Here is a 12,646-nt window from a genome sequence, read left to right as displayed (position 1 = left end):
AAGGAAAACGAAAGAATAAAAAAAGTAAGAATATATATATATATATATATATATATATATATATATATATATATATATAAACAATACCGTAACGTGACTCGTGTATGGGAAAAATTAAGGAGGTGTTTGGTTAATGGATTCTGATGAGATGCATAGGCATTTGAGAAGTGGGATTAGTGAGTGCCCCTGTTTGGTTGAAGCTTTTTGAAGATATGCCCACCTATATCATTACCCCACCTTAACAATTTGCATGTGTATCTGATCCAAATACCCGGTGAAATTTTCTAATTTGCTATGTGGTATTGCATGTTATCTATGTAAATCGTCACAATGGGCAAGAATCAGATGACGAGCGTACCCTCCTGTCTGGGGTCAAGAGAGCAATAAGGCAATGGCGCGTAGCGGTTGCAGCGAACCGTCGATCTCAAACGGAACACCGCTTCTTCATTGGGCGTCGTCGAAAGGATCGAGTACGACCCTAACCGTTCCTCTCGCATCGCACTCGTTCGCTGGGTCCACGGCATCAAGCCACCCCATGGCCGCACCTCATCAGCCGCCGGTCCTGCTCTGCCGCCATGCGGGGTTCTCGAACTCGATTCTGCTGCCGCCGCCGCAGCCAACATTCGTGGCGTGCTCGCGTTCAATTCGATGCTTCCGCCCGTAGGAACAACCGCCTAGGATGTTTTCTTCTCTGCGTTTTCATCGCAGAGAAAGGGAGAAGAATCTGAATCACTTTCTTCACTAGGGTTGCCGAGGATCGCCGTGGCGGCGGCGAAGCCTCCGTTCTTTGCGCCGCGAGTGAGAGGGGAAGAAACATTGCAAATTCGGAATTGGAGAAGGAATAGTGATGTCTGGGCGCATAGGAACAAACGTAAAGCGTCGATTTTTTGCTCTGAACTTGATTGGTGTTGCATGTGAAAGTGAGAGGGGTATGAAGTGAATGATTTTTTGTTTTTGAAACACTTAAATGCATGATGGGAAAATAATGGATGAGATCAGAACTGGAAAGAATCACTGTCCTTGGAGCTGAAACTAAGACTAGTAGCTGTTATTTTATTCTTGTTCATACATAACGTTCATTGACGTTGGGAAAGGAAAACCCTGTTTACGGGTAACGGGTGTCTTCCCTGTTCATTCAAAAAAAATTTAAATCAGGATTATTTTCATAATAGCCACTGCATTTTCCCATCTATATGTTACCTATAGCCAAACATAGACTTTACAAAAGTTACCTAATTTTTCCTGTAAAATTTTTTCCAACCAAACAACTTTTTTTTTACATTTTCCTACCAATCTCACTTCTCACCCATTTTCCTATGCATAACATTTTCCTATTATTCATAAAATTTCTCCTCAACCAAACGCCGCCCAAGGGATTTGATTGCTGAAAAAAATTATTAAAGATCAAAATCACACTTTAGTTACAGTACAGGAATAAAACTGTAATTAAACCTTTATGTTAGAATTTTAGTTATCCTGTTTGCTGCATCAACGATTTGAAGTGACATGCATAATGTGTAGTAATAATAATAAAAGAAGCATTCAAAAAAAAGTAATAATAATAAAAGTAATATTACAAAGAACAAATGATAAGCAAAGTGCAAGGATGCTTTTTTTTCTTTTTTTCGTGAATGACATGTTACCCTCTATCTCTACACAATTTTTTCACCCTGTTAGCGCCATCTTCTTTATTTGGATTGGATTATGCAATGGCCCCGACCCCGCTTTGTTGATAGAAGTTATTCGGATAACTCATCCCATCTCCCCGAATAAAGATAAGAACAGATAATATATTGTACATTACCTGAGAAGACACGCACATTCGAATTTTTTATAATAAATTAGTCAATAGGGTATTTCAATAGTGTTTTTTTTTCCCTATTTTTTGAAATAACTTTTATGGAAATAGATTTTTTTATTTTTACAATTAAATTTAGAGAACATATTTAAGTTATTTTTGTTGAGAAATGTTATACTTACTACCTATTTTTTTACTACTTGTTACTACCAAATTTTAACCGTGAATTTCCGTCAATCTAACGGTTATAATTTATTATAAATTAATAATTAATTAATAAGTATGACCTCATAAATTACAATCGTTAGATTGACGAAAATCAACAGTTAAGATTTGCTAATAACATGTAGTAAATAGGTGGTAAGTATAATCTCTTCCATTTTTGTTTTGTATTTTAATTTTTAAATTAATTTAAATAAAAAACACATATTTCATTAATTATTTTACAAAATAATTTTAAAAAAAAAATCAACAATCAAATACACTTAAGTTTCTTGATTAACTTTTGATCATGGGGAGACGCGAAAGATGTGAAACAGTGAAAGGGTGAAAGCTTTGTTTTATACTTTTTATGTTTGATTATCGAATACGAGTTTTGCTAAAGCCAGCATATTGTGCTTCGGGATTTTCATGGGAACCCTTTGCGATTTTCGAATTTTCAATTTTCAAAATTAGTCATCAAGAAATATTTTTTCTGCAGAGCTATTCAGTGTTCACATATAGTGAAAAAATAAGATAAAACAAAATAAACTTACAGAAGTCACAGATGCTGGCCATCTCATTGTATAACCTGGTTGAGAGTGTATTCATATTTCATAGCCATTTTAAACGTGTGAGGGGTTATACTTATGCGGAATGTCCAAATCAGAAGTGAAGCATTACTGTGCCCACATTCCGTGTACCAGCTACTAAATAAAAAGGTTCACAAAAAAGTGCTATCCTTTTTATTTAGCACCTCATTAAGCAAATAAAATTTGCTGTATCTACTCAATGGAGGAATATATTCTGAGAGCCTTCCGGCAATGTCCTGATTCTGATCGCGTACACACTTTATAATAACCCAGACTAAAATCACTTATGCTTATTGGCTTATTCCTTTCAATAGAGACCAAGCTTAAGAAAATCTTCAAGAGCACAAGATGTAATTGAATCAACCTTAAATTATGAAACTTGAGCAAAATCTAGCGAGAAAAATATAACGTAATTCCTAATGCATAAGATTAGTCGAGATGAGTTAAAATCACTCGAAAGAAAACTTGGGGATGTCAGTCCCATTAAAATGGGGTTTTCTCACACGTATGTAGATGTCCAAGAACACAGCGATCAAGAAAGCATCCAAATATTTCGAATTGAGACGTATATGAAAAGGGAAAACACGTATCATACAAACTTAGTACAATATTAATAATTCATAAGATGGAATTCTAGTAGATTACAACAATAAACTTCAAAACATAACTAGAGACATTCTACCTGGCCCAGCAAGAAAAAAAAACCCAGCTGTGACCCTAAGGTAGATAGAGATTATACAAGATATTGACAGAATAATTAACATGCAAAAAACATAACAAAATACCCTAAGGAGTAGCCCTGCAATTGCCAAAAACTCCATTGCAGTAGCCACCTGAGACACTAAGACCTACAAATATACTTAAATTATGCATGATACCTTTCCCTAAGATACAAACTACATAATATATCTGACACAGACTAGAACACAACACGGCTTCACAGAGAATCCCAATCGATCTCGTAAGATGGGTACTTGTGCAGATTGAAATTATCCGAATCACCTTCCCACTGTGGCTCACTGATATGATCAGCAAAAGTAAGATCCGAAAGGGGTGAAGAACCTTCAGATCCCTCGCTCTCGGTCATCACCAGAGACAAGGAAGCTGAATCAACCTTGTAACTCTTCTCCAAACCTTTCAAATCAGCTTCACAAACAACCGATTGCACCTCCGAGTGAGTCACCGTCGACTCTGGCTGAGCCACCTTCGACCCCAGTTTCGATCGCGCTGTTGCTGACCTCTTGGACGAGGTCAAAGGCTTCTTCTTCTCTGACTTCCCCTGTTTCTGCAAATCAACCAAGCCTTCACAAATAGCCTGAAGCTTGGCATCGACAGAGGAATGAAGAGGCTTGTATTCACCGAATTCTCCTCCAACACAGGAACCTTGGTGTCGTAGGTTGGGGAAGTTAAGCCTAGCAAAGTCACCTCGGAGCTTGTAAGCAGCCTTGTCGTAAGCCAAGGCAGCTTCTTCCGCAGTGTCGAAGGTACCAAGCCATAGCCTTGTACGGTTCTTTGGGAGTCTGATCTCAGCGACCCATTTACCCCAATGCCTCTGTCTCACCCCTCGGTAAAGCTTGGTGGGTTTTGGAGGCATACCCACATGCTTCATTGGGATTGGCTTAGGACTAAGGAAATTGAGTGTGTTGTGATGATGATGATGATGTTGCCATGACAAGTTCTGCTGGTTCTGTAACTGGAATTGAGCCTGGATCTGATTGATCTGAGATGGTGTGAGGTGGTTGAGACCAAGTAGAGAAGTTGGTTGCTCGAAGCCTATGATGTTTTGGCTGTTGGATAACCCGTCTACAAATACATGGGTCATCGATGTTGGGCAACCATTGGAATAGAAAGTGGGGTGAGTAGGTAGAGGAGGAGAGGAGTGGAAGTAGGTGGAAGGAGGAGAGTAAGAAGTAGAAGGTAGAGATGAGTTTGAACAAGGGGATGAGGCCGCAGAGGGAGAGGGAGAGGGAGAGGGAGAAGAAGAAGAAGAAGAAGAAGAAAGGGTTGGGGAAGGACTTTTGATAAAAGGTTCAAGAACTTCCATTAGTTCACCCCTGAAGGGATCTGAAAGAAGTTGTGTACTGTTGTAGAAATCCATCATAGCTGCCATAGCTTGTAAAACTAAGCCTGCGTCTTTCTAAAACTGAAGAACAGGTCTGAAACTAAAAGTTTAAACCAAAAAAAAAAAAAAGAAATTTTTTCTACAAGAAAAAAAGGATGAAAGAGATTTTAAATAGACAATCCCTTCAATCCCAGGATCTTAGAAGAACAAAAAAAAAAAAAAAAAAAACTTTGAGGGATCAAAAATTAACCCTCTTGGCTAATTTCAAAGATGAAAAACAGGAAATAAGGGGGGGCGGGGGGATTACTAACAAATTTAAAGGCAAAAGGAAACAAACAAAAAAAAAAAAACTGGATCTCGATTCTGAAAACACCTGACTTTCGAGAAATCCTTCAAGTTTGCTTCTTGATCAATTTAAAGACAAACCCAAAAATCATAACTTGAAAGACAGATGATTAACAGAAAGGGATTCAGAGAAGCGGGGTGTTACAGAGGGGGGAAAAGGAGACGAATTAAGATGAAAGAAAGCTCTACCACACAATCTGAAAGCGCTCACGAAAATGGGGACAAAAAAAAATTTGTGAGTATCTCTCGCCGCTCTTGATTTTGGCTTTCAGACTCTCACTCTGTTATATAGCACCGTGTCACCTTGATTACTACTGTTAATCACATAATCAATCCCCTAATTAACCCTGTCATAACCTCGAGTTAGTTTCAGAAAAATGCTTGTAATGACGCAAATATTACGCTATAGCCAACCAAAAAACGACGCGTGTCCGATGCGATGTTTGTAAACGACACGTGCCCGCTTGAAACTGGCAGGTGCCGGTGTCTTCAACGTTGTCATTTTCTTTAGTTTTGTCGTTAAGCATGTTGGCCTTTTAGTGCGCGTTCAGACCAACTACTTACCCTCTAGTTTTGAATTCTAAATTTCTAACGCATCCTTATCCTCCCCTTTTTTCTATTGCCTCTATTGTACGCTTCCACTTTTCAATTTAATTTAAATTAAGAGTTTGCTTTTTCTAAAGTCAATGTAGATAATTTATCTACATTCAATTCAAAATGATATTATTTTAAGGTGAAAATCATGGTATTTTTATAATTATAATTTATTTCAGAGTTATAATAATATTTTTTATTATAATTTTTTAATTTTTAATTCAAAGTGACGTAATTTTGAGAGCGAATATAGATAACTTATCTACATTCACTTTAGAAATATTAAAGTCTTAAATTAATTAGCTTTGAAGTTTCAACTTCTGCATATTTTATGAATATCTCTATAAGCCAAAGTAAAAAAAACGAGTAATTCAATATTTTTTAAATTAGAATTGAAATCAATTATCGGAAATGAGAAGATAATATAACTTATGAGGAGAGCGTCACAGGGTCCCAATTGAGAAGTGGCCAGCCGTTTTCTCTTTTGTTTATGGCCAAGATAGTGGTGGATACTGGATAAGCAGTTTAATTTAATTTGATACGTGTATCAATTAGTATTGGGTCTTTAATTAATAGTTGAACCAACTTGTATGCTCAAGCACTATATAATTTTTTTCAACATTAGATCATCAGACTGGAAAGTTCTCTAATGTAGTGGTGGTACTATACAAGAATTCGATCACAGTACGGGTTTCTAGTCCAAAAATAAAAAATTCGGGGTCGAGACGGAGAAACATCTTCCTCTCACAAATCTATGTACTTAATGCATCTCTTCCCCACGACCTATATTAAAAGCATTATAATAGGTCATATAATTGGTAATGATCAATAATTAAGCACATAAAAAAAACTCGTATATGAACCAAAAAGTCGTTGGTTACGGTTGTAATTTGAGCTCATTAATAGCTTGGACACATACCTAGAAACAAGAATAAGAGGTGGCTACGTGGATTTCAAATCAGAGCCGTTAGTTGATCAGAAGTTGACAAGATGGAAACAATTGCGAGACCATGATGTCATGATTACATACAAGGGATAGTGACTGTTACCTGAGTGGAGCCCAGAATGGGGTGGCTAATAATTGTTGACGACGTGGCAGATAGAAACCAGCGAAGCCAGGATGCAAGGGTCGCACTCTGATTACCATAATAAAACTGCGAATCATAATTAATTTGTGGCAAGTTTAACCATGGTTAAGATTTTCGGTTGACCGTGGTTGAGTATACACGGGGTTTACGGCGTAGGAATGAAGCAATAGAACATGGGAGGGGCACGTGGGCGTGCGACAAAGTCTTCAAATGCGGCGCCACAGTAGGTGTGTGTGAGAGTGAGGGTCGAATCTTGGATTCTACGATTAGTGTGTGCGCCGAAGCGTCCCAATTTACTGTCGAGGGAGTGGATCCTTGAAAAAGATATGAAAGGATAATTTTTTTTTGGAGTTACTCAATTCTAATTATCTTTTTAAGACGAGTTGGCTCTCTCCGGTATCTCTACGAGCTTCGACTCTTTGAGCCGGCTATGAGACTAATCCAGAGTGCGGGGGAACAGTGATGGCTAAAGGTTCAGCCCCCTCCTCAAGAATGCATTCAGTGGGAATCGAACACATATCCAACTCCACTAACTCAGCGCCAAGTTACCAACTGAGCTGCACCCATTGGATTATGACAGGATAATTTGAATAATGATAACTATATAAAAGATCAACAATAATAAAAGATGAGAAAAAAAATAAAAATAAATAAATAAATAATTATGAATGGCATAAACCAATTTTTTCGACCGTATAACACACATATTGGTTTTTTTCCTGGAATTTTTCAAACATTTGTCTAATGAAGGGTGCGTGGTGGTGGGCACTAAACCACGGACACGCTGATCAAACAAAATTTTGCGTGTCGGACACGTGTCCGATACAGACACGCTCGGACACGCGTCCGACACGTGGTCAATATTTGGGGACACGCGGTCAACTCTCCGACACGTTCCGACACGTTTTTTGGACACACAGTCAACTTTTTTGGACACGCAGTCAACGCTAGGACACGTTTTTTTTTTTTTTTAAATCTTAATTTTATTTTGTTAACTAAATATAAAAGAAATAATTTATAAATTAATTTTTTTCTGTTATGAAATTTGACATGAAAAATTAACAAAGTACGAAAAATTATTTATATTTATATTTATGTTATGAAATTTAAATATTTGATTGGTTATATGACTTATTATGGACTCTTATATGTCTTAAATATAAATTATATTATATATATTAAAAATTTATTTAATATCAAAACGTGTCCCAACGTGTCCAAATATGACATTTTTTAGAATTAACGTGTCGGCGTGTCGTGTCGTGTCGTGTCCCGTGTCCGTGTCCGTGCATCATAGGTGGTGGGAGGCCAAGCCAATGGCAACAGGTGGTGGCTAGTAATAGTCATAGCTGATAGGAGGTAAGAATAAGGGCAAAAATGTCTTAAAATTATCAGATATGTTTAATTGTGTTAATCTTATAATTTAAGGAATTTATTGTTTTGATTGAAATTAGAGGGTGGTTATTTGAAAAGGCACTTAAGTTGATTATGGTTTTATGCAATTTAACCTAAAAATTATCAATTCATGTGGGCTTTTTGACCTTAGTAGTGTCATTTTTATAAGGTCTCACCGGAATAATTTCTTGGTCAAACATATTACCTATATAATGCATAACGACGCGGTACTGTGGGAATCACTTTAGGACGTGACAGTTTAGCAACCGCGTCCTTTGCATTTGTTGTTGATCACAGGAACGTGATACCCTGGCAATCACGACTGGAACGTGATACCTTGGCAATCATGTCCTATTCCCAAGACACGGTACACTCTCAACCACATGTCAGTGCGTCTCATCCCAAAAAGAATTCAACAGGAAGCAGTAGTGTATAAGCCGCGTTCCAGGTTACAAGTCAAATCGGAGCCAAGGAGATATATATGTATCACCTAAAATTTAGGCATATTGATATATTCATTGTAAAAGAGTACATAACATCCAATAAATCCAATAGTACCCAATCTTATACCCCTGTTTCGTGTTTGGTCTGCTTTTTCGATTTTCAATATGTGAAAGAAACAATTTAATCCAAAATTTTAATGTGATGAGTGAGAGTTTTTTTAATGATTTATATTAAGGTAAAAAAAAAAAAAGAATCTATGCAAAATTCATACTTCAAGCTCAAAGGGCTTTCGTATAAGTGAGTGTGTAAGTGAATAATATAAACTATTATAAAGAACTTCATCCAACACCTTAAAATTATAATAATTATAATTTTATTGTTTTTAAATTTCTAAATTAATTATTCTCTGGTTTAAGAGTTAGTCTTCTAACCAGTAACGAATAAATTGCTAGCAACTATAAAAAAACCATTTTGTACGAAAATAACTTGTTGCTTTTATTGGATTTTTTGAACTCTTTTACCGTGAATATATCAATATGTCTAAATTTTAGGTAAAATATATATATCTGCTTGATTCCGACTTGACTTGTAACCTGGAACGCGGCTTAAACACTACCGCTTCCTGTTGAATTTTTTTTGGGATGGGACCCACTGACATGTGGCTGAGAGTGTACCGCGTCTTGGGAATAGGACGTGATTGCCAGGATATCACGTTCCAGTCGTGATTGCCAGGGTATCACGTTCCTGTGGTCAAGAACAACTGCAAAGGACGCGGTTGCTAAAGTGTCACGTCCTAAAGTGATTCCCACAGTACCGCGTCGTTATGCATTATATAGGTAATATGTTTGACCGAGAAATTATTCTGGTGAAACCTTATGAAAATGACACTACTAAGGTCAAAAAGCCATTCATGTGATTTGATTCTGTTATTTTAACAGAGAAAAGTTAGGACAGATAACTGATAAATTTTAAATAACAACTACACATCATTCACTCACAACAATTATTGAAAATTCAAAATTTAACCATAATAGAAAAAACCCTTCAAAATGCAGATAAATTGTGAATTAAAACTACCTCCAACTTACATAAGCTTGAAATTTAGTGCAACATCAACTAACCCTAACACATTAGTTCTTATGACATGACATTTGCCTAATCCAAATCACATCAATGTCATATAGAAGTAAAGGTACCATGCTAGTGATCACTAATCACCATTGCCCAAAAAACAACTATTCCATCATATATCTATTACATCTGTTAGGGCAAACCTCACTTTCTGGAACGATTATTTGATAGTCCGGAAGTGTGATGCTCCTGGTCAAAAACGAAAAATAAAAAGGACTAGGAGAAAAATATAAGAAAAAATAAGGGTTTAAGAGTATTTTTTTTTTACCAAAAAAAGGAAAAAGAGCACAAAAAATTTAGTGAGCCGGGTGCATATTAAAATTTTCCCACTTTCTGGAAGTAGAATGAGAAGCCATAATGGGAGGGTAATGTTAGTCTTCTTGCTTCATTGAAGGCGTGGCGGACGACACTGCCTTAATGTTAGTCTTACAAATAATGCAAGCCTCGTATATTCAACATAATGAATAGTGAGCTCATAAATGGTAAAATTAAAAATAAAGAAAGAAAAAGTAGTAAAAAAAAAGTTGTGATATGAACCACAAATATGGACTATTTGTTTTGGGAAAAATGTTTGTACTTTTAAAAGATATAATTTTGTGTTATTTTAGATCATAACCGTTGATTTCTTTCACCCAACGGTCAAGATTTAATGGATTTTATTATGAATTATTAATTAATTAATAAGTTTGACACAATAAATCTTAACCGTTGATTGACGGAAATCAATGGTTAGAATCTAAAATGAAACAAAGTTATATACTTTAAAATGACAAATGTTTTTCCCATTTACTATATACCAATATTTTGAAACTCGGATCGGTCATCGACTCGGTCGAGGTGCTGAGTCATTGGTTCAACCGGATATATTGTGCACATATTAAAAAATATAAATATATTAATTATATTAAAAATTCACAGAAGAAATTGGCAATTCATCATGCAGCAAACAAAGGTACCCATATTACAAGAAATCATTTTTCAAGCTTTTGGGTTATATTGCTACACTGCAAAAAGGATGGTAGTTTTTATTACTTAAGGCCAAAGTTTATGTAGGGTTTATCTAATCACTATTTCTTGTTTTAGGCTTTCAAACAAATGATGAGGTACACCATATTAATAAATAAAAAAAAGGTCACATAACACCCTTAGAGCTACCAAAAACGACCATAATCGTTTTCAACCAACAACAAAAATGTCAAACTCCTTATCATCAACATCGAAGAAAAAGCAAGTAATAATTTTACATGAACTAAAACAAAGTGGCGCCAAGATTTATAACCTGTGAACTAAAAATATAACGGAAAAAAAAACACGCATATATGTGGAATAAATGGCTGCTAAAACTGGTCCAAATTGAGTTTTGTATAATTCGTCGAGTCACCGAGACTCAACCGAGTCAACCAGTATAAACCGAGTTAATTGCATGTTCGATTCAAAATTCAAATGGCTACTGGAACTGAGAAACCCACCGGGTCATGAAGACTTGTTTCGACCCGGCTGAACCGAACCTAATTTTCAAAACATTGCTATATATGCTAAGAAGTCCAATCATTTCAATCAGGAATTAGAATCAGTTGATTTTTTTATTTTTGTATAAAATATTTAAGGGTTCGTCGAATGTCCTATCAAAGGACATTTTGTAAAAATAATAATAATTATGTATTACGAGTAATACATAATTATTTTTGTATACCTCTTATAACTATGTATTACGCATAGTATATGGTTATAATATTAAAGTTTTTTCATATCCGTTATAACTATATCTTATCTGTACTATATAATTATTTTGTTGTTGCACGGCATCCTCTAACATGATTATTATATTTCTCAATATTTAAACAATTAGTATAGTAAAGAATTAAACCAATGAGGATGAGCCCAAGCAACAATTACAACTAAGTCAACATCATATATATGTTGCAATGTTTCTATTATTATTATTTTGTAAATTCAGTTTAAGCAATTTCATTAGGATGTACATGACAACCTTCCCATAATCAGTTCTTTTTTAATTTCTATTTCCGAGAACAAAATTAGATAGGAAATTCGTTTGGTAAAATCGGTTTTTTTTTTTTATTTTCGGGATAAACCAATTTAATTTTTGTGCTGGGATACAGAAAAAAGAATCAAAAAAATTCTGTTTTTTTGTTCCAAGACACAAAATGAGACAGACTTGTCTCTCTCAATCACTCTCCACCACTACCATCATACCGACACAACCATCATTACCATTGTCGTTGTTGTTGTCGTACCACCAGTGCCGTCGTCACAACCACAATGCGACCTCCACCATCGCCGCCACTGCCGTCACCACCACCACCATGTCATTACAACCACCATTGCCGCCACCACCACTATTTCCCTAGCCACTACTGTCACTACCACCACCATGCCACCCCATCAACCACCAACACCATCGTCACAGTCACTGTCGTCACCATTGCTACCATTACCAATGTCGTCGCTACCACTGCCACCAAATACCACCACCATCGTCGCAGCTACTACCGTCATTACCACCACCACCATTGCAGCCACTACTGTCACCACCATCGCCACAATTACCGCTGCCGCCTCCACCACCACCATCGCTGCAACCACTGCTGTTACCACCACCACCATGTCATTACCACCACCTCCACCACTAACATCGCCGCCGCCGCCACCACCATCGCCGCAACCACTTCCATCACCACCACCATCATGCCATTACCCCCACCACCACCACTACCATTGTCATTATTACCACCACCACGTCGCCGCCACCACACCATATTTAAAGGAAAGTGTAATCTGAAAAAAAATTATGCTTAATAAGAATTATATTTTATTATATTATTTGTTATGTTATCAAATGCAATTCTCATTCTCGGAATAAAAATATAATATGTTATTTAACATATATTTTGTCTCATAAACTATTCCAATGCACAGAAATAGAAAAGAATTATTTCTTTTCAAAAACAGTGTCAGGGAACAGAATGGTTGTCATGCA

At 36.3% G+C, this 12,646-nt stretch overlaps 1 protein-coding gene and 1 pseudogene across 1 annotated transcript; one reads left to right on the top strand and one right to left on the bottom strand.

The window, feature by feature from the left end:
* The first annotated feature begins 133 nt into the window (after nucleotides 1–133).
* LOC133291649 (large ribosomal subunit protein uL2m-like) lies at nucleotides 134–918 on the top strand (annotated as a pseudogene).
* Nucleotides 919–3,185: 2,267 nt separating this feature from the next.
* Nucleotides 3,186–5,243, bottom strand: LOC133291631 (ethylene-responsive transcription factor RAP2-4-like). Its single transcript, XM_061489920.1, has 2 exons — nucleotides 4,525–5,243; nucleotides 3,186–4,392 (listed from the first exon to the last, which is right to left on the bottom strand). The coding sequence occupies exons 1-2, from the start codon at nucleotides 4,697–4,699 to the stop codon at nucleotides 3,527–3,529; spliced, it is 1,041 nt and encodes a 346-aa protein (XP_061345904.1). The 5' UTR covers nucleotides 4,700–5,243; the 3' UTR covers nucleotides 3,186–3,526.
* Nucleotides 5,244–12,646: the final 7,403 nt, after the last annotated feature.

Source organism: Gastrolobium bilobum, unplaced genomic scaffold, assembly GCF_033153095.1.
Source record: "Gastrolobium bilobum isolate Gb01-03AN ecotype WA unplaced genomic scaffold, APGP_CSIRO_Gbil_v1 utg1076, whole genome shotgun sequence".
NCBI classification, from domain to species: domain Eukaryota; kingdom Viridiplantae; phylum Streptophyta; class Magnoliopsida; order Fabales; family Fabaceae; genus Gastrolobium; species Gastrolobium bilobum.
The sequence above is the reverse complement of the archived record's forward strand: the minus strand, read 5'-3'. Positions and strand labels throughout refer to the sequence as shown.